The sequence below is a fragment of the Lepidothrix coronata genome, unplaced genomic scaffold (assembly GCF_001604755.1).
Source record: "Lepidothrix coronata isolate B3197 unplaced genomic scaffold, Lepidothrix_coronata-1.0 Scaffold450, whole genome shotgun sequence".
NCBI lineage: Eukaryota > Metazoa > Chordata > Aves > Passeriformes > Pipridae > Lepidothrix > Lepidothrix coronata.
Genome location: NW_016690630.1, coordinates 4,157 through 27,555, shown reverse-complemented (window position 1 = coordinate 27,555; position 23,399 = coordinate 4,157). Strand labels below are relative to the sequence as shown.

Genomic DNA, 23,399 nt, shown 5'->3' with positions numbered 1-23,399 from the left:
ACTAAAGAAAAAAAAATCAACCTTTTCAAAGCCTGACAGTCACTGCAGAGGAGAGGGCTGTGAAGTTTGGTGCTGTCTTCCTTGTGAATAAAGGGAAGCAGCAATCCAGCAGTCTGCATGGCACACATGCAAGTAGCAAAGGTGTCTTCCATCAACCAGAAATATGCACAGGATGCTTGGGTGGTTGGACAGGCCAGTCATTCAGTAAATTAAGTTTCTGTAAATCCAGAAACACAAGTACTGAAAAACAGCAGCCGGTCCCAAATTGTCCATGTTACTTGAGAAGACTGAATGTTATACAAAAGAAATAGAATTAAATGGTCTATCTTGGGCAGTACCAGTGTCTTGCATACCTCTGATACTGGGGATAATTTCAACTCTATGAGCCCCCAAGAGTGGCTTTCTGCAAACATTATACAAGAAAGACAAGGTTTATAGAAAGAGGTTATGCCTTTTATTAGGCCAATTAGGATGGCTGGAAAAATGAGACAGGTTTCAAGTATATAAAATATCTTTCTTCAGTGGAAATAGAATTCTGTTGTTCAAACAAAACAAAAAAATTCAAGGTCAAATACAGGTTGGAATCAATTGCTCAGATCTGAATTAGATGCGTATCATCTAATTTTTGAAGTAGAAGTCATTATTTCCTGCAGACTAGAATGGATGTTAATAGGAAGGAACAGGGAGATGGTAAGCTCCTTGGGATATCCTTGGGGCAAAAGAAAAACAGGCAATTTATAGGTTGTGGAACCCAAAAGGACTAGTAAAGTATGAGAGGGAAAGGAAAATCTGTGCAGGAACACCAATACTGAGTCTGTGGGTTTTGATACCCAGTACATGTACCCACAGACCTTGCTTTACCCACAGAGCAGCCCATCAGAGCCACACCTTTTCCTGGTTCATGCATGTGCCTACCTGGACAGAAATCAGCAGTCACTGTATAAAGTCGGTACATTCACAAGACTGAGGCGCATCTTGCAAAGATGACTGAAGGGCTGAAGATTTGCTCAGAAACATATTGGTACAAGCAGGGTGCTTCACAGTCTTTGCTTTAGGGAGTTTCTGTGTGGTCCTGCAGGGTCCGTAGTGTCTAGGACTGCACATGAGAAAAAGTCTGCATAAAAGCAGCACAAGCAGATTTGCCTTTATCTTCATCTTTACAGCTTTTAGGAACATTGGTGTAAGTCCACATCTACAATGAGACTTCCCTCAGTTTTTTCTCTCTTGTTCTTACACTCTTTCAGATCTACGTTTCCCCACCTTAAGGGAATTCTCAGCTGTAAAACAAACCCACAGCTGTCATGGTGCCCCATCCACGTTCCCACTGCTGATCGTTCTGTGTGTGATGAGGGATGCGATGAGGCTGGAGATGTGCAGAGCACATGGCTACGAGTGCCAGCCCCAGGCTGTACCTGGGGGGCAGAGCAGCCTCTGCACAGCACCAGCCTGCACTGACAGGGCAGGAGAAGTGCAGCAGCACCACAGAGGTCAGGGAGGCTTCACTGTTACCACCTCATCCATTTGTGTGCCCAGCAGCTCTCAGGGCAGAGCAGGAGGAGACGGTAGCCAAGGTGAGCGCGGTAACGCCTGCAACAGAGTATACGAGGAGCGTGCTTTGTGGTAGTATTTATTTAGGAACCGTGAGTAACTACAGCTGTAGCAGTCTCATCTTTGCAATTCTGATGGTTTAACAAATAGAGAGATCATTAGCATATTTTTATTAAGGTACAAAATACACCCCATTGTTGCCTAAAACATTTAAAAAAAAACAAACGTGAGGAAAGCTCTGTATGCTCTAAATCAGATTCACAACCTTTCTGTATAAGGAATTGTGGCAATACTGTGTTTAGTATAACAAGAGGTTTTCATCAATCGAAAAGGAAAAGACATGCTGGCAATCTGAACTTAGCAACAAAGAGTAAAGCAGTTAAAAACCATCGTGTCATCCACATTAACTGAGCTTTGAATGTAGAAGAGCAAATCATATGAAACACATACACAACTAGGTAATATCAAACAACCTAAGGTTGATAATGTACACACCTGTATTAAAGTACACTGACTACTTAATGGTGAGGATTTAAGGTAATGATTTTTTTTAAAAGAGGTAACCTTTGAAATGCAAATGGTTGTGCTTTACACACAAAAAGTGGAAAAGAAAAATAATCACTTTTGGAATGATACATAGATATAAGACACACTGGTTTTGGATTGTGCATATCACCTTGCAGCCTCTGATATTACCTCTGAACAACAACAAAAAAAATTAAAAAGTGCCAATACTGTGAAAGGAAAGCAAAGTTACTAAGTCTGAGTGCATTAACAATTTCTGAGAAAAAAAAAAAGGGAGTTGGATTTTTTTTTGGTTTTGTTTTTTTGCGCCTTTAAAAAACGCAACAGCCTTACTGGTGCAGGTTCAAGACAAAAACAAGACAGTCAAGCTCATAAGGTAGAAATAGGTCCTATATAGGTTAAGATTCTTTGGAAACTGCTAAGTATAGACGAGTTTGTAATCCAGGCTACTATCTTTTTGGCTACTCCAAAAATCTGTGGGAGTTTCCAGCTTATCATCAGTTGAAATCTGTTTTGCAATTTCTAAATATATGCAAGTAAAACTTTAACTAACTTGTGATTCCATTCACACACATGCACAGAGAAGTCACTGATTGTGCAATAACCTGTTTTTTTCACAGCAGCATATATATGAATCGTTATTAGACTGACCAGAAACACAGAAAATATTCTCAGTCTTTATGTTTTCAGTCTGTTTCTTAAACAGGCAACTGTAACTGCGTGGAAGTGACAGGCTCCATAAGGGAAAGATGACAAAGTGTGATCAGTTGGCTAAAAGCAAGATCAGGAGTATCTTGGGAAACCACCTGGATGTTTAATGTTTGCCAGTATTACAACAGCACTAACAGCACACTGACAAAGGGCAGCAAATGTGTTTGAAGTTAGGAGGACTGTGAGATTCTGCTTAAAGCAAATGAAAAGTGAACCATGCCAACATACAAATCGCAATGCTGTCTGTGTCAAACCTTCCCTTATAGAAGACACAGCTCAGGGAGCACCCTATTCCTTAGGACTGGAGAGATTCACTGCATGTCTGGCCAATGATTCCTTGTAAAGTATATATTGGGGAGCCAACTTAGCTGGAGTTTTGGCTGAGGAAAGTGATAATGCAGAGCAATGAGCTCAGTAAATAGACTAGTTTTCTTTAAGATGTTCAGAATATAAATGTAGTCTTGTTTTCCATATTTTGATTTTAAAAATTGACTGGGCAACTTAGTTGATGATTTGCTTAAAGTCAATCCAATCATGCTGGCAACTTAAAAGTGCCTGCTGATTTGAATTAATGCCCACAGGTAAAGCAAACAGGTATCAACTGATCATGCTGAAATAACATTCCCCCAAAGACCTACGTATCACACAAGGTGCTTTTGATAACTTGGTTTTCTGAGCCTTATAAGGAGAGTCTTTAAATATATTTTTTCTTTCTTTTTTTTTTTTTTTAGCCTTGTTTCATTCTTCCTCCTCCTCATCTTCTTCTTCTCCTTCTCCTTCTTTTCCCATTGTTTCCACAAGGAGCTCTGCAGTGCACGTGGCTTCCCCAAGGCTGTTAACAGCTTTGCAGGTGTATTTGGCATCATCGTCCCCACATACTTCAGAAATAGTCAAAGAACAGTTCCCTTCCTCATCATAATCTATCTGGAAGTGACGGGACTCCTTGACAGGCTGATCATCCTTGTACCACATTACCTCAGGGTCAGGATATCCTGCAAGAGCAGAGAGAGAACAGCAACTGCAATAAACGAATATTAACTCATCCTTAATTCCTTTACACTCTAATTCCCTCTCTGTGTATGGACGTGCCAACATGTTGATAGACAAATATTTTATTGAATTCTATGTAAAATAGATGTAGATGATGCAAGGCTTTTTTCCTTCCCATTTACCTGAAACAACCTTATTATGAATAACCAAAATTGCAAGTGAGCACTGTGGTACTCGCTGGATTCCTCTTTCCACTCCTTTAGCAGTGCCAGCAGACACCTTTTTATGTGTCGCATCCAGCAGCCAGCGAGGGACTCCTGACAGTGTATTTGAGGCTCACCTTACACTGCAGCTTTTCTGGAAACCACAGTTCCCAACATCAAGATTTAGAATTTCAAGGGTAAAGCTGTTTTGGCTTACAACTACAATTTAATATCTTTCTCGGGTTGCTTTGCCATGGCTATTCTAAATCTTCCTCCTCCTAATCTGCTCCTTACAAGCCAGCCTGTCCTGTACATGGCACTCCCATTTTCTCTCTGTGTTTGTTAGGATAAGCCAGGGAGCCTCAGAAAAACATTTTGATTATGCATCTCAACAGGAGTTTTGGAGCCTTTGTGAAGCAAATGGCTCTGCAAAGCCTCCAGAGCAGGGCTGTACAATGCCTGCTGGAGAACAATCCCTTATACAGTACTCTTGGCTGCTATAACAAATTCAAGGTTTGCTGTCTCAGCCAAGTTCTGGACTGTGATGGGAGAATAACTTCCCACTGAGCAGAAATAAAGTGCAGCAATCCTTAATACACAATGAACATTACAGCAATACACTGGAAAGTTTGGAACATCAGCTCTGGTACATCCATCTGTTTTATTCCATGCAGTACTTGTGCACATACCCCTCACGCTGAGCATCCATCAGCAATAATAATCCATCCTCACATCTCCACTGTGAGGTAGGAAACATAGGCAGTGAAAGAGATTGGGAGCACAGAAACAAACAAGCAGAAGGTCAGTGAGGCAGTTTCTGAACCTCATTTTAACATCATAAATTAACTTGAACACATGCAGTATGGTACTGACTCTATCTCTTCTGTTTTCACAGCTCTTCTCTCCTAATTTCTAGTTTTCATCCACAGCTGAGATACAGAAGCTTCAATCTCATTGCAATAGAAGTGCAAGTGGTCTTGGCTTTCAGACTGCTGGGCTGACCACGCCCGTGCTCCCTAAGTGCCTTCTTATAAGCTTATGCTTTCTGTCTGCATATTCCTGTCTGAGTTTTCTTTCTCAAACTCATAAATTTAAAAAAAAAAAACCCAAACAACAATACAGTATTTTCTAGATGTGACTTATGTAACCAGAGCAATGATATTAATATTACTTTTCAAGCATATATGCTGTTAGGGACTTCTTTGCTTTTAATACAATGTATGTATGGCTTAAAGTTATCTTGAGGCCACCTGAAATTTGTCTGTCATTTCAGAGAAGTGACCTCCTACTAATTCTTGCTCTCTGCTTAGCAGTCTCTAAGAGTATACTCTTTCAATTTATGGAAATATGTTGCATCTTGTTTTTACTGTTTCTACCCTCAAAAATCATATGACAGTTCCCAGTTGCTATTCTGAATTAGTGATTCACACACTGACTCTTGTAGATTTCTGTTCTATGGCAAGCACAGAACAAGTTCAGGCAGCTCCAGATAATTTCTGTTATTGCAACACATTCATGCTGTGATAGGCAGATATTGGTAAAGAAAAATGGCACCAACCCAACAACAATACAGAAAAAAACCCTGAAAAAGTCAAACTGCTCAATGCAGAAAACTGGCAAGGAAGGAAACAAAGAAACAGACATGCTTATTAAAAGTACCTTCAATTTTGCAGTCAAATCTAGCAGCACTTCCTTCCACAACCTCCAAGTCAAGGATTTTTTTAGTAAAATATGGCTTTACGTGGGGCTTTTCTTCAGCCACTTCTTCAAGGAAAGCATCTGCAGGAGAGAGAAGAAGAGGTAGTTAACAATTTTACAGGGCATGTTCTCAAAAGATGCAGTTTAATTTTTAATTACCAGATGGTAATTAAAGCATCTTTTATTTCACTTAATTCTGTAAGACAATCGGGACAGCGAGGACTTTGGCTGCTTAGTTTTGTGCCAGTCTTTTGCAGCTGGACAAAGATTCAGGCCATAAATAGAAAGAAGTTGACTTGCAGGCCACCATGCTACGCATCGTCAGTATTTTTTCCTTGAATTTCTTTCTAACCAAACCTGGGCTTTTGCTACTCAGGGGAATAAACCAGCTCCACTTGTATCAGGCCCACAGTCTGTGTGGATTTGTCAAAATTACTGGCTTGATTCTCAGCAGTGTGAAACATTTGCACCTCTGATTGTTACAAACCACAAATCCACATCTTAGCTGGGGATGTAGGGGAATAATGCAGACACATTATTTTTTTCCCTAAATGCCCCATCTGAGGAGCATGGTTAATGCAGGGTATGTGTCTTGGTTACAGCAAGTGTTAATACTTTATTGCTTGCTCGCTTGCATGAGAAGGCAATACATCACTGTCGTCTTTGTATAAACATGCATTCCCAAACTCAGAGAAAGTGCAGCTGACAAACTGCCTTAATTCTTTGACTTTAAAAAGAGAAGAGTTTACTGCCTGTACTTATGCTGGGACATTTTGAGTAGCAGAACAATATAAGTACAATTAATTTTTGAAAGATTTCTTTAAAAAATAGGAAGATAAAAACAGAGAGAGAGAGAGACAGTGAGAGAGCAAGCAGGAATATCCAACTCAGTGATTGGTCTCTAGCATTTTGCTAAAAGTTTCAGTAAGATTGATTCAGAGAGACATAAAAATATGGTGCAGAAAAATTCCTTACCTTCGTTCTCTGCTTTGTCTGCATTTATAGGGCTGGTAGGCGAGCTCCCAGAGGCCTTCCTCCCACTCATACCAGAAATCATTGCCATGGATGACAGTCTTCCTATTGCTCGGACAGCATGGCCTGTTTTCTAAGACATAACATAAAAGGCTTCTGATCAATCCAGTCCAACAGGCATGTGATTTTCTGCAACAATCGTGCTTCGGACAAATTATCTGGGATCTCTGCAAACCTCACTGGAATTGTTGGACAAACTGCTTATATATAGCTCTGTTGTTTTAGGAGAGACAGAGCAGGCTGGACTGAATTACCAAATTTAGTTGCAGATATAAACTTCCCCTGATGAACTCATACCTAAATGAATGTCTCTGTTAGCTGCGGATAAAAAGCGCTGTGCGAGAGGAGGGCCAGCAAGAGAGCTATGTCCTGTTAAACTGGAACTGAACTCTGGTGGGGGACGGCTCTCTCCACAGCCATATGGGCTGGACTGAGCTTCATCAAAGAAGAATAACGAGCTAATATGGAATGAATGAGAAAGTACCATCTGCATGATGGAAGCACACCTCTGACAGGATCGAGGACCAACCACCAGCATACTAAAATATGCTCAAACTATGCTGGCTTTAGTATGGACACTTGTATTTCTGTACAGCTTGCATGAGCTCCAAGAAACATGTACAGTAGAACATAAAAGGAAATATAAGGTAGATTTATATAAATTAATATTTTGTAGGCTGGATGCAAGATTTCACACAGCAGCTCCTCTAGCTATCAGATGGATAGCAGCACAGATGGACCTGCTACAACAGTCCCAGCATTAAGAAAAATGAAGATATGAAGACCAAATAGGTCAAAGAAAATTATTAAACCAATATGACCAAATCCATGAGAAGCTTGAGGCTCCAACAGGACAGAACTACTGGCTCAGTAGCATAAAACTACCACAAAATAAAGTGTCTTTTCAGAGGCCAGGTGGATAAATTTTACCTGAACTGTTCAGCTTTGTTAAGGACCACATAACCCCCCATTCCTCAGTGGCATGGAGAGGGGAGGGAAGGGAAGAGAGATGGGCATACCCCAAAAAGAGTAGGAAAAACTATACTTGAACTGATATGCCTTTTAGCAGCCTGAAATGGAATCACCGTGTGCAATGTATGTGCAGCTGTGCACCCTCCTACTGCTCGATGCAGAAACCAAACCCACTGTCCTGCATTCACACTCTGGCCACACCAGAGCTTTCACCAGCATCAGAAACCACCTGACGTGATGTGTTTCTCTGAATCAAAAACATTAAAAATAAAGAGAGATATTAAGATATTGAGCCCGATTCCATGTCCTCTTCATTACCTGCCATTTTCTTCTGGCCATATATTTCTTCATCCTATCTTTGGAAAGTTTTTTGGCTTCCATGTTTTTGGTGTCTTTTTGCAGCCAGGGATGCTGAAGACATTGAGTACAATTGAAGCGACTCCTGTTTTTACATAAAAAGACCTGTCAGTGTTGCCAGTAACAAGAGGTGAACCTACCTGCTGTAACATTGTTTTGTGCTCTTTTTTCTGGGAGCTGATTTTTCTGTTTCCTAAATTTAGCAACGTAAATCACATGGCCCTGCTTTCCCAGCCCTGCTTACTTCTTAAACTCACTTTCATAATTTCTGTAGATATTTTTGAGAGAAAAGTGTGCAATTTTAACTGTTAATAAAACATTATAAAACAGAGCAGGAAAAGCCATATGTTTTAGGCGTGGAACACATAGAGCAGAGCCACAGTGTCAGTGATTCAGCTACTTTGTGCTGGCAGAACTCCATCCCAGATCTTCTTTCCTTCACTTACAGAGATTTCTCTGTCCCACCACTTAACACCATCCCGAATATCTAAAAAACCAGAAATGTCCAAATCTCTCAAGTCACACCCATTCTTCACTTTGCTCAAGGGCACAGATAAATAACCCTCTGTTCTCCATCCATCCAATTGCTAACTCTCTGGAAGAAGTATGTTTCCTTTCCTTGCTCTGTTCAGGCACTACTGCAAATAGGGCTTCCAACTCTGATTTTTTTTTTTTCTCGCCCAATTACTGCATTTATAGGAAAGCTGCCTACTTAGAGGTACCACACTTAGAAGCAACACATGGCAAAAAATGGCAGCCCATTCAGATCGAGACAGGACACGTCATGCAGGAATCTGTGTCACGAAACAGAGGAGATCGGGGTGGCCACACAAAACCTCAGGGTGCATCTTGCCCGAGGCAAGGGAAGAGCTACGAGCCGGCGATTGAAAGCAGGTGCTCCATTCAGCCCCTGCTCCCTGCGGTAAAACAAGCGAGCACTGCACGCACAGACAGGCGGGCACGCAGAGCTCCTTATAAAGTATCGCCAGAGGTGCTGCGGCCATGTGGAGATTCACAGTGGGGAAACACGGGCGACAAGCTCAGCTAAATGCAAACACAGAAAGTGTATCAAGTCCAGCAGCTTTACTTCATGTCTTTCTTTAGCAGATTGCTGATAAAGTCCTTGGCATCGTCAGAGATTTCATCAAAAGCCTCATCATCGAAGTCCCACGTTGCTGAGGTGACATTGGCGAGGGTTTCATTGTCGTTGTCACCCATGAAAGGAGAAAGCCCGCTGACCCTGGGGGTAGAACAGACAGACAGACAGGTACAAAACTAGCCGTGTCAATTTGCGAATTATTGCAGGAGTGAGTTAAAATGGTGTGACATCTCCTATACTCAGCAGCTCTTATGAATATCAATAAAAGCTCCCTTTAAAAACGTAACAAAAAAAAAAAAGAGAAGGACTCAAAGCTAACTAGTCTTATGGGAAGGAAACTAGAATTTTGTCAGCAAAACTGAAAGGCACATTTTTCTTGTTTCTCTTTTCCCCAAGACATTTTTGAGGAGAACTAGAATTAGGTGAAATTGGAGCATACTATTTTGTTAAATGACTTGTCTAGTCCTACATAAGTAATCCTGGAACTTTCACATCAAATTCAGTTGAATATCTTTTTTTTTTTTCTTTCCTGGCACTTCCGCAGAATTACAGAATTATTAGGGTGGAAGGGACCTCTGGATATCATCTAGTTTCAGAGTGACTTTGCTGTCATTACTGTCAAACCAACGTTTTTTTGTACATTTTGTTCCATTGACTCCTGCAGAGAGAGCCCAAGAAGAAAGATGCACAATGAAATCATGAAATCCACAGGGCTATTTTGTAAACAAACCCACCCTGAATTATATAGACAGATAAAACAGTGCTACATCACTGCAGGCTGTGGAGTTATGCAGATGCATCCAAAAGTAATTTGGTCTTTATGTTCTCAGTCAATCATGATGATGCATGAAATGGAAATAATGCTCTCCTATCACCTACTTGAGCTTCCAAGGCTTTTTACTCAACATAACTGATAAATTGTCGGTGAAAGGCAATTACAGAACATCATGGTGTCATTTTTGCAGAGTATTTTTCTCCAGTGGAGCATTATCCTTTATTATACTATGCCTTTGTGAATCTGGATACCTTTGATGCCTCTATATCGCAGTTTCAGTAAAAACTTTCAGGTGAAAGGTTGCTTATTCCTTAGAACTACAAGTTAATCGGTTTTTCTGGTCTTCCTGGCACACAATTTACTGAATAATCTATTCTCCATGAAATTTTACAGACTTTATTTGCTTTCTCTGTACAATTGTGTTAACCAATTAAAACAACCAGTTACATTTCAACAATAATTTCTTTTAAATATGGAAAAATAACTCTAACTTATTAGGGTTCTGAGAATACTATATAGATATCATACTATATGAATACTGTGATGCCACTGAATATCACAGAACAGACTGGTAGAAAAAAAGACTGGGGTCAAATAAAGTGAGCTATAAGATTAATAATATAGAATGATCTCCCCCTTCAAAGTTATTTTTCTTCCTTTTTTTGCCTCTAATTACATTCAAAATCTGATTTGGAATTTGTTCCTAAGGATTTTATTTCTATAAGCAAAGCAGAAACACACACTCTTTGAAGTCTCAGACAGAGCAGATACTAAATCTTTTACCATTTCTGGAAGTTGTGTGCAGTACAGCAGACTCCAGAATCTTATGTGTATACTTCAGAAACTTGTTAGTAATAATACATGAGATGAAGATAAAAGGTTTGTTTATTCTCAGGCAGAACAAGGTAAATCAGAACAGAATGTATTTGGTATCTTACTTTCCATTATATGGGGTGCATTCAAATGCAACAGTGAAGCATGATTTTGTAAATGTGTAAGGTGGCATAAACCTATTTATGAAGATATAACAGTCACAAGTTACTGAAAGCTGAAAGACTGACATGCAAAAAATGCTCATATAAACTAACTTTACCATGACTGTTCTCTGTGTTTGACACTTACTTTACTGGAAGAGGGAAGGTTTGTGTCTGACAGCACTGCAGAGCTGGCACAGCTGTGGTGCAGTGAGAGGCTCTGCTCTGCCCTCACAGCCAGCAATCGAAATCTCTGTCCTGGAATCCACAAAGCGTTCCTGCGGGGCCTTAAACCTACCTCCACTCCAAGAGATAAGCATTTTCTTATTTATGGCAATGTCATTTTTGTCCATAACATTTTTAGAAAGTGCAAAAAATCTCATGCAGACTGCACTTCTGATTTCAGTGCAAAGTTGTCTCTTTTTTGACTTTGTAGTAAGTACAATAATCTCTCAGCCAATTCAGTGGCTTAGACAATGACAGGTCTGTGAAGTATTTTTTTAGTTCACTGACAATAGAGGAGATGCACGTCTGCATCCAGTTAAGCTTCCAGAGGACACACTTGGGCAGCCAGAGCAATAACAATCCCATTTCCCTTCAATACTTGATTGAAGTATGGCAAAGGTGACCTTTGCGTAGTATTACCACAAATAGTGTTGTTGCAGCTCTTGTGCTACATTAGACAATATTTGGCCTACTTCCAGAGATTAAAGATGCATTATTGAGAGATCATTTGCATGCTAAAAAGACTGCTATAGGTACAGAGACACTGCTTCATGTGGGAACACCACTGCTCCACATTGCCATAAGAGGCAATGCTTATAAAGACAATCTAAATTTCTGGGCAAAGGAATACTGCATGTCACACACAGTTTAAAGTTCTTTAATTATTTGTAATTTTTTTGTTTGGTTGTTTTTGTTTTTGGGTTTTTTTTTCACTTATTTTAGAACTGCATGACAGAATTATCTGATAAAATCTTAAATGCTGTGGTAGGATTGCATTTGGTAAATGACTAGGTGGTTAGCAGTTAAGCCTCCATTCACTTTGTCATTTCCAAACACCAGTGTAACAGTTCCCATTCAAATGTTTCAATGAACCTATTTTCTGAACGTGCTGTTGAAAATTTATAAGGCTAAAATAACTTTCTCTGTCTACTACAGTTTTCCACTCTGAATCAGTTGCATTGTTGTGGAAATACTTCTAAGGAGAACTAGATCCTTGTCCACAGTCAGAAAACAATATCCAGCAACTAGTGTAATTACAACCAGAAATTCTTATCTTTAGCAGAGATTTCACTGACTGAAGTTTTGGTTGTTCATTTCTTAATAGCCATTTAAAGTAATAATGGCCCAGCAACTCTTTTGACAGTTAATGGAAACAATTTCTTTTTGGAATGCTTAAGTGATAAAGATGAGCTACTGCGCTAGAAAATTAACTCTGTGCTTACACTGTGAAGTTACTGTTAGACAAGCAGCAGGTTGTTTACTGAAAACATTCTTCCAGCCACTCAACCAGGCATCTTCCTGGCATGTTAATAACTATTTGTTTAGAAAATCTTTCAGAGTTTCCACTTCTAAATAAAGAAGAAATATATTTTATCCTGTAGAAGTTCCTTAACGTTTATTGGTCTGTTGTAACAAAGCTCCGAGTGCAGACTTAGAAATGTTAAGATCAAAAGGGTCCAGTGTGGACACCAGTCTCTGTGCCTGTGTAACAAACACCACGGCATTTCAACTGGAGATCTTTGCATTAAGATTCCCACTAATCCAGGGAAGATGACTTTGCTGCTTGTCCCAAAATGTCAGACTCTGAGCGTTACTCTGCAGGCAGAGCTTGCAGCAGCAGCTGACTGGGACTGCTGGCAATGAGCTCCTCCTCACAGTCCTTGCCTTGCATTAGCAGTGCAAAAAAAAGTAACCCATCTCAGTATGGAAAGTAGTACCTGCTTCTGATAAACCTGTGCATGGCACGTCAAATAAGCACATAACGCCTGCAGCCTGGAGATCATGTAGTAATTTCATTCTTTTACAAGTGCAATAAAACAAATAAATAGTGTCAGGCTACTTTGTGGGGAACACACATCCATGGGACAACACCACTTTTTCCTTAGCTGAGCGCTGACTGACTCCCACACTGGTTGTCTCCAGGAGAAGAGACCACTTAACCCATGAAAAGAAGAAAGCTCACTGCTGAAGCAAGGGTGTTATGCTGTTCTCATCCTTGTTTCACATGCCCAGTGGATTACTGAGGAACCACAATTTGCCACGGAACAAATAAAACATTTTCTTTTGAGCAGTACCGTCTTGACATTAAGGCCTTCCTAAATTGCTTTAAGGAAAGCTGTTCTTACAGTTTTATATTAAAGAGGCATAAATTTTTGATACAACATGGGGTTGAGTGTAAGCCAGTATTATGTCTTGCCTTATTGAAGTTCCAAGTCAGCACACCCAAAAGATGAACGATGCCGAAAGATCTTTCAACCAACCCGAACTGCCAAACAAGGCAGGAATAACAGCAGTGATGAACAACACAATGGATAAAAAGGAAAGGGAATGAATGTTTGAAGAATCAGGGTGAGTGCAATTAGGAAGGTGCTGAAGGAGAAGAGTGTACAGCAAGATCAAATGTGATATTAAAACACAGCCTAAGATACAGTATATTAAAAAATATCAATTGACAGAGATCAGCTATGCTGCAAAGATACACTGCCTGGCACTGATAAAGTGAGAAGAGCTACTGGAAAGCAAGCAGAGGTTTGAATCAGCCGCAGCCAATTCCTCCCTGAAACTAATCAGATCCTGTGGAGCCAGAAGGAAAAGGGCTATCCACATTCAATGTATGTACATGCAGTGCTGAAAGCTTAGACTGAAAATTGGTTTGAAATAAAGATAGAATTTAGAAATTGTTTCAGATTACTAAATATTGAAAACACTTACTATCCATCAGAAAAAAATTAGAAATAGAAAAAAACCCAATAAGCAAATTCAGCAGTGCCCAGAAGAATGAATTCTTTCCAGAAAGAGCTGGAAAGAATTCAGGAGGTTTAACCTTCATTAGATAAAGGTTAATGTAAATGCAAAAAGAAATTCTGAAATAGACATAAATGGAGATGATATACAGAAGCTATAATATTTGTGGCCTGTTATTTCTAAGGCAATAGATCAACTTAAGTATGTGGGACAGTACTGTGATACAGAACAGGACAGAGAACAAGATAAAAGTGGAATATAAAAAAACTTAAAGTGGAGAATACAAACAGGGAAATTTAAGGAAGAACAAAGACAGATGAAGAGACAGGACTGAATAAGTTATCCAGGAAGATTTAAAGGATTTAATGTATAGCTTAGAAATGTGGAAAGGGAACCCATGAACTGTAGGATGGAATTAAGTCAGTCATGCCATAAGGAAGACAGATGCAGATCCCAACAGGGAGTGTGATATCTGTAGTTATGCCTGCATAGCAGAGGGACTGGAGAGGGGGTTTGCTGCAGGGTTTCGTCAGAAGTGCTGTCACCCTGCTTCCTACTGAAGATTACATCCTCTTTATTCTTCTGCAGGGAAGACCCTTCACTCAGAGATCTCTCTAGCCCTTCTTTGCTAACCCTGGTTTGTATTCACTGTTGTGCAGCACATCACGGAAACACAGGCACTTTCTAGGCAGGTTACAGGTCTCTCAGCACTCTGGAATCCTACCTTAAAAGAGATGTTATATCAAGTCATGCAGTAGGTGCTCCCTGCTGCTTCACTTAGATCAGGTGGTGGACACAGCAGCCTTGGGCCATCAGCTGCCTGTAGCAGACCTGCCCTCGAGTGCAGTGCTGCTGCAGCACTCGCCTCTGCCTTCATGGCCCCACTCACCATGGCAGGGAGAGACGGTGCAAATGCCAAGTTACAAGCACAGTGATGGAACATGAGGCAGACAATAAATGAGTGAGTCTTACACTTGGTGCATGAGATTTGGCGGTTCTGAGCTTACAATCAAAACAGGAAAGCAGAGCTACAAGTAAAGAGATATGCAGTTCTCAATGACTTTTATTTGCATTCTGCAATGATGATGTGATGGTCCATTTTAGATAATGGCTCATAGCTCTGAGTCTGTAAAAATAGCTGGGCTTTAAGAAAGTTAAGACAGATCAGGAACCTGTCACTCTGGGGTGGAGAGGGAAAGTCCAAGTGATGACTCACAGGTCTTCCCTAACTTCTATTACATTATTCTTATGGCAAGAAAGACAAAAGCTGATTATTACTGCTAATCACTATTGTGGCAATAGCTACGCATCGAAAAAAAAGATTTTCATTATGTTTGAGTAATGTAGTTTTCCCCTCATGAGCGGTTAAGTGAGCTTAAATACACCTCGGCAAACAAGTAATTTCTTAATATATTTCACAAGGCATATCAGATCAGCTGCGTCAAGTGTAACACCACCCCAACCCATCAGCTGGGTGGTACAGCATCCAAATATCTTGCTTCTGGTGGCACAGAGAAACTGGGAAGAAGCAGTTCTGCCAGTGCTGGCATAGTGTTTGGCAAGACATTTCACCTTTTCTCCACCTGTTTCACCTGCTCCCTTTGCTTTGTCTACTTAGATGATGCCGGTGTTCCCCAGCACGGACTGTACAGGAGCAGCAGCCCTGGCTCCATGCCTTAGGAACACACCACTGCCAGCACCGATTTGTGCCTTGCTTGTCTGTCGCTGCCTGTACGGGGAACACACAAAAGCTCTTCACACACTTTATTAACAAATGCCAGCAAAAGACGCGGAACTCCCCAAAAGGGCGGGTAAGGCTGAGGCCAGAGCTCCCCTCCCCAGGGTGCAGGAGGCCTCCAGAGGGCACTGCAGCACTGAGGGAGTGCTGGGCTCCATGGATGTGCCCGGAATCGCCATCCTGCCTTCCAGGAGCCTGCAGATCAGGAGACCTCAAAACCTAGAGAAATGCATTAATTTGTCTTCCGAGTGCTGCCTGTGTGGTCTACATTATTTGAACTACAGAATGATCCAAACGAGCTTTCAAGATCTAGAAAGAAGTGCTGGAAGTGAATGGAAAATAAAAGTCCTGTAAATAAACTGGCAGAACAAAGTGACCTTGAAGAGTGTAGCACACTTCACATAAGAAACAGAAGATAACAGAAATATTCAGAGTCTTCGCTGGGAGTAAGAGAGAGTTGATGTAGTAGCTTTTGCACAGGACATGTAAGGGAATTATGTTGCTTAGTTTGGAAATGAGAAGAGTGTGAGAACAAGTACAGGCTCCTGAAGCAAGCAGGAACGCAGAAAGACCAAGGAAAGATGAGGCAAACAACTGTGGATTGCCAGGTGTCAAGGAGCATGGTAGCCAGGGCAGTGGAGACTCTTTTATTAAAGGAGAAGGGCATGGAGAGGAGCCTTTTAAAAGAATGAGTGCAAAGCAGGTCTTCTGTTTACTTACTGCTGAAGCTGGAGTGAGGAAGAAAGAACTATGCTCCAAGCTGAGCTTTTCTTTACACTTGTTTATATGGCATCAAATATGTACAGTCACAGTGGGAGGAAGAACAGCAAGTGTGCTGTTCTAGGCATGGAGATGCTGTTTCCATATACTTTTCTCTAGACTCATTGATGTTCATAAGCACGTGTTATCAAATCATATATAAAAATCAAATCTAATACTGAAATATGTAAACAAGAGCTGTAGCTAACCGTCCTCTAAAATGCTTCCACAAGCTCAATTCATGCTGCTTATAAAACGTATTTATCCAGTGGTTTGTGTTTAGTAATAAATTAAAATGCACTCTGAACAGATATGGTAACGCTGGGATACTTAAGTGTGTCCCACGAGACCCCAAAGTTTCACAAAAATTTTCTCTCTTGTAATAAAAGAATGGAAATTAATGGTTATTAGTGCATGCCCAAACATTTTTCTTTAATATCTGGAAGGGAAAAATAGTTTAAAGTTAATAATAAAATACTGTCGCATTGTGTTTTTAAATGAAGCGTCGCCGGTTTGTGATGTAAGAAGTACAACACTAAATGGCTGAACTTCCTAAACTGCCAGTTCTGCAGTTTACCAATCGCACCCTTCAGAGGACACAGAACTTTTATTAAACATGCCGGAGCTGGTAATTAGAATAGAAAAGGCCTGAAAATTGGAGAAAACTTCAGAAGCTGATGAAAATTTTGTACGTTCAGCATCTGTCAGAATTTGTGTTAAAAATAGCAAAGGTACTCACAAAATGTAGCAGATAACTCCTATACTCCACATATCTGTTTCATATCCAATAGGTTCATAGTTTATAACTTCTGGAGCCACAAACTCAGGTGTCCCAAAGAGAACTTTCAGAGAACCTGCATTTTCTGTGAAGAATGAAAGAGAAAACCATCAACTGCTGCATGCAGATTTTTAAAACCAGTTATTATCCAGTAACAGGAAAAACAGTTTTGCCCTTATATTTGTAATTTTTTAAAAGATCTTTATCAGAACTGCTGAACTGCTATTTTCTTAGCTGATACATGTACAGAAATAAAGATTTATTTATTAAGCATCCTCAAGCATATAGCACTGTACAATCACATAAGAAGGTTCCTATTGCAAGAAGCTTTCTTAGACCAAGTCTAAGAAAGAGGAAAAGTGTCACTGTTTAATTCACATTTGGATGTCTGAAGTACAAAAGTGTTTGAGCTTCCATCCCCTTAGCAGTTTCACAAGAGGATTGCAGGAATCCAGTGTTAGACAGAAGTTAAAGTTTTCACAAATTATCCAAGACTTATCACAGCTAAGGGCCCTGTGTGTTGTGGTAAAAAGAACCAGTAGTGATAAAATTATAATAACAAGAAATAACTATTTCAATCCAACACATTTTTTCTAGCGTAAATAGGAAAGAAAATCAATAGTGGGTTGCATGTCTCTGAAATTCGAAGTGGCACCGGCCAGCACTGAAACAAGAAAGGAAACAGATGATGATCGTCTGTCAGATCACTGCCTCTCAGTAAAGCTGGACTTGGGCATGCTCTCAAAACTAGTCTTGCCTACAGCCACACCTGTGGAGATGCAAAGTGGTGAAGGGGAAGCACAAATCATCAGCCTTCAGTCATCAGCTGCTCCAACCTTTTATTCAGGTGGCCTGTAGCACAGGTGTTCCACATTTGTCTCTGCCTAAACACAGTGTGGATGCTTTTAAAATTATCTACAATGAAGCACCTGCTACCAGTATGAGCTGAAAGAATAAGGTCATGAGACTTGTGAACTCGCTTGTCATTTTTCCTGTGCTGGCCCACCAGTATTGCTCCACTGGAAAATACAGTGGTGAAGGTAGAAGAACTACCTGTTCATGACATAGTACTGCCAGTTTATTCTGCCAGTGTGCAACTGAGTGATACGTCTGACTTCTAGTCATAGTGTGAAACACAATGTAAGTCACTGAGTTAGAAATTGTTAGGCAAACTCAATGGGCTCATTTTCATCAATGCTCATTCTAAATAGGGTGGAAGAAGAAAAGAACAAGCAAGATGAAGAAGGAAGAAAACTAAGGAATAGATTAGCGACTGGGGGAAAAAACCCACATCCCAATAAAAGAATTGTATTATAAAAATATAAAAATGGCAGAAAATAAATTGTTTCTGACTTTAACCAGGCTTGCATTTAGGTCAAGAAACTCTTGTCCACTCTGCACATGTGCCTGAGCAATCAGTATCTGCCTTCAGTGAGATTCATTGCATTATGTTTATCTTTTGTGCAAGAGTAGCATCCAGATTAGGCACAGCAGAATGTCCTAGTAGGGGACCATTGCTCTCCCAAAGAGATTACCATCTAAACAAAACAGATATGGATGGGAAGGAAAACAGATGTAGCAGAGTCCAATCCTGCTCCTGTTAAGGTTACCATAAGTACAGATATTTGCAGCTCTATAATCAAGAGAAAAACTTAAAAAAACCCCAAACAACAGCAAATCAAAAGTTTTGAGAAGACTACAATAGAAGTGAATTGTCCACAACACTGAACCTTAATAGAATATTTTTATTTACCAGAACCTACTTTACCAGGTTTTGCGACAGAAACGCTGATCTCAGCACTGACTCCACTCCCACGCTCACCTCCATTGAAAGCTCTTAAGGCATTTCATGAAATGTAATCAAACACCTAAGGTAGTGGTCTTTTGAGGTGTGGAAATCCCCAATTTACCAAATGAAATCTGAAGGATATATGGGGTTAATAACTTGCCTAAAGATTTAACACTGTGCTTAAGGCAACTTTTAAGCACTAGTGCAGCAATTCACTCACGGTTACGCCTGTTTCCCATTTTAAATTCCGTGAAACCCTTTTTGCTCTGCTTAAGTATGGTTATAGTAAACTAATTGCAGAAGCCTTATTGTCACATGTTTTCCCTGTTTTCAGAGACCCCTCCATGCAAGGAGTACCCATTTCCAGAGACACACAGACAGAAGAATGCCTGGGAGCAGCTGCAGGAAGTCACCCATATCCTCCCATGCAAGTTCACCAACATCAAGACCCTCCTGCCAGATCTCTGACTAGCCTTTAAAAAGCACATTCAAAAACTGTTCCACAACATCCCTACAGTCACATAACCAGAGTTCATCCCAAAAAGTAAGATCCTTTTTCTAGTATCCAATCTGAAGTGACTTAGCCCAAAAGAAGGGCAATGTCTTCTTCACAGTGGCCGTGAGGACGGAGGGATCACTCTTCCTTTTTCAAGTGCAAATGAGAAGCCCAAGATCCCATTTTTCCATTTGACTTCTTTTTAAAGTCAACTCCTACATTTTTTTTTCGAACTGTCTTCATGAAAAGTTACTGAAATTTATGACAATGAACCTGTTTTCCAAAAGCCTAATCACGGTTGTCCAAATCTCAGGCTCAGATTTTCACATCCAAGTTTGGAGGCTTTTCTACGCACTGTGTAAACTACCATGAGCCGCTGTGTATGCAAAAGTCTGGTGTATGAAATGCACTGTCCATACATCAGAGAAATGTGGGGGTTTTTTTTGAAAACATGACATTTGAGTGCAAGCATAAAGTGAGAAACAACCGATACAGCATTTTCTGTGTATAAAAGAAAAAAGAAAAGAATAAGATCTTTTCTATGCAATAATATGTCAAATCTTTACCCAGTTGTTTACAAGCTTAGTACACAAGTAGGATCTATGTTTGGAGATCCCTTAATTCAGATAGAAAGCTGACAAGCTAATTGGAAACTGTTGCTGACACTGTGTATAATCAACTGATTAAAAAAAAAAATCTTTACAGTACTCAAAAATCATTCGCCTTTCTCCTCAAGAGGTTTATCCTAAACAATTTTCTACATGTCTTCCTCAGCACACCAAAAAAGGTCAGGAAAATATCCCACTGCAGCTTTGGTATTTCCTGACAGTGCAGGAGAACTAATTAGCTGCAGAAGATGACTGCAGAAGGAACTGATCTTAATATCTTTAAAACTGATCAAAACAGTGAATATTTAGAGGCATTAGTTTGCACTGGTTACAAAAAGTTAAAAGTAAATCTCAGAACCTGAAGTGCAGAGTCAGCCACTGCTCCCTTCAGCAATCCCTTGGTTGAGCAGTTTCTGCTCAGTCAGAGTCAGGTCCATAGTATGAGGGCTCCAGTCCCACATCTATCAATGCCAAAGTGACTTTGACAACCAATTTCAAAATCACAAAGTTTGAAGGAGCACAAGTGCCCTCAGTGCACCACGTAAGACAATTGACAAGAAGCAGGCATTAGTGAAAAGCATTTTTAGCAATTTTTGCAAGTAAATGAAACAGCAAAAGTTGTTTTCTGCTTTTGGAAATCATCTCAAAACAATAGACAACCAAACTGTTAAAATTGTCTTCCCAATGAACAGAGTGCTTTTGCTTTATGGGCATGAAATGGAAGGGCACTTTCTCTTCCTAGGGAAATACCACACACAGCGGAGTTATCCAGAACAGCAGCTGATGAATAGCAAATACCTATAGTGGCCTTTGGCAAGAATTAGCAACATACTAAGCAATACAGCACTGTAAAATCAAAGTCAGCATCAGTGCCCATAGCTCTCATCCTTCTACATCACAGAAAGTTATCTGGAGTTTAGAGATTTGCTACACACGGTACGACTGCAGCAGCTCACAAGCTGGTGTCAGCCGGGCAAAGCACTGTGATGCCACAAGATTACCAGGAAAAATGGAAAAGCTGATGGATATGAACAGGCTACTGAAAATAGGATCTTCTGTTTGCTAAATGTCAGTTTAACTGTGGCCTGAAGTTAAAAGTAGTTGAAGAAGTTTCTATAAAAAGGCCATTCTGTGTTTACATTGTATCTCTTGTTGATGAAATCCACTCCCTGCAGCAATAAATGTATAGTTTTCAGGCTGACAGCTGGAACATCATGGGCTGAAATCTTTCACACACCTCTGATAACCAAAACATCAGCACTGGAACTCAGTTAACAGTTTATCTGTTTCCTCAACAAGAACAAAATCCAGTTCATGTTCCTAGAACACTGTTGGCTCCATTCTAGTGAACGAACATAAATGGCAGTGATTTCTTTTTTTAATAAATAAAATAAACATCTTATCTCTGAGTTAACAGTGTCTGTGTGACCAAGATTCATGTAATACACTTTTGGAGCTGAACATCATGTAAAATTCTGAAGAGTGGATTTGTTTTCCCCCATTCATTTAAAAAAGTATTTTTTGTTTGTTTTAGTAAAATTATATTCTTGGGAATGCAGTAGTCTGTTACTTAAGTGTCAAAAGAACTAGGATGAGCAGCATTTAGGCAGATAACAAAAACCAGGTGGTAGTAATTCCAAACTGTACTCTTCCAAAAAACATTGTTCTATTTTTAATAAGTATTAAAAATAATTTTGTTAAAAAAGGAAGACAAAAGATTGCAAGTAGGAATCTAGCTGTGGACCCCTTATATAGAGAGCAAGAATTCATATGAGTTGTCCCAATCACTTATTGTCAGTAGAGCCACAAATCTCAGCTCTCCCAGTAACAGGTTCATAAATTATTTTTGTTCCTTTTAATTCTTGGAATAGTTTTTTCTTTTGTGAAAATACAAGATTAAAAAAGATCAGTGTGTGCTGATCACTAACACTGGAAGCACAACTGGAGGGCTGCTTTTTAGAGCTGAACTAATACTGAACAATGTGAAGACAAGAACCATTGAAGGTCTTTGGCTTTCAAGTTGCAAAGCATGTTGGAATCTTAGACCAAAATGAATGATAGAAAGCTGCTAAAAACAGCTTAGGAAGAGGAGGAACTTGTCAAGTGGTACTTCCCCCTTTGTATTATTTTTAAGTAGTACTATGACACAGCTCCATATAGAATTCCTCTGATGTTTAACATGTATGAAAATATCCTGCTGTTTAAGTTAAGAAGTGATAAAACTAATGGGTAAATCAACTATAATTATCTAGATCTGAAAGACCTCTAGAAAATCACCTTAATTCCTGTGATTACAAAAAGTTCAAGGTTTTGTAGTATTCATGAAGTATTTAGTTAGAAAGTTAGTGATTTATAGTTTCCTATAGCAAATGTAAGTATTTGTTAACATTACCACTACTGTGTATTTTACCTGTAATCTACAGGGATACCCTACCTATAGGAATAGACATGTAGTTTGTATACAGTTCACTGCACACTCCTCTTGAATACCTTCTTTTTCCCTTTTTTATTTTTTCCTAAACCCAGAACTATTTATAGGAAACATTATTTACTCTTTATATATGAAAGACTATATTAGGTAGCACGAATTACTGTTTGTCCTGCCCCTTTCCCCCGGTCATATTGAAATAGGCAGAGAAGTCATTACCTAATCTTCTTGCAAGTCCAAAGTCAATGAGTTTGATGCTTGTACCAGTCTTGTTGACACACATAATATTTTCTGGCTTCAAATCCAAGTGAACAATACCCTGCTTATGAATGTACTGAACTCCTTCTGAAATCTGCTTCATATATTTAATGCACTCTCTCTCTGTCAGCTCGAAGTCTTCATCAATGATGCGTTCAAAGAGCTCTCCTCCAGAAACCCTAGGAGAGACAGAAGAAAAAGAGGACTTCTGCAACATTTTCATTTGGGGAGTAATCAAACTATTTCTTTTACAGAAATACAGAGAATTCAAGCTTGCAGTAGTCACTTCAGGATGCAATCTGTGTTTTGTAATGGTACTTTCCATAGGCACAAGGATAATATGGGAAGAATCACCTCTTGTGTGTGGTATAAATCAATAGATGTTTTCCACTCTGAATCTCTGTCCCGGGTGAGGGCTGTGAGACACCCATACTGTTATCCCAGGCAGCAGGGATTTATATCCTGCCTTTAGGATCCATCACCTGCAGCTGACAGTAAAGTGTGTGCCATGTGACTGTCACCCTGCTGACATGTGTTCAAAACACCACTCCAGACTCCAAGTGCACGTTTCTCGCTGCTTCCTTCCCTCCTGTGATCCACCACTACACAAGTGCAGACAACATAATTTAGAAATAAAGAAAACTAAAGTACGTAGAATGAGTCCCAGAAAAAGAGGACAAAACTTCTAGCA

At 39.9% G+C, this 23,399-nt stretch overlaps 1 protein-coding gene across 1 annotated transcript; it reads right to left on the bottom strand.

Annotated features, from left to right (window-relative positions):
* Window positions 1–1,611: 1,611 nt before the first annotated feature.
* LOC108510032 (myosin light chain kinase, smooth muscle) lies at window positions 1,612–22,881 on the bottom strand. Its single transcript, XM_017839674.1, has 7 exons — window positions 22,670–22,881; window positions 17,091–17,214; window positions 9,124–9,276; window positions 7,998–8,121; window positions 6,651–6,780; window positions 5,637–5,756; window positions 1,612–3,776 (listed from the first exon to the last, which is right to left on the bottom strand). Exons 1-7 carry the CDS (start codon window positions 22,809–22,811, stop codon window positions 3,523–3,525), a joined length of 1,047 nt encoding a protein of 348 aa, XP_017695163.1. The 5' UTR covers window positions 22,812–22,881; the 3' UTR covers window positions 1,612–3,522.
* Between the last annotated feature and the right edge of the window lie 518 nt (window positions 22,882–23,399).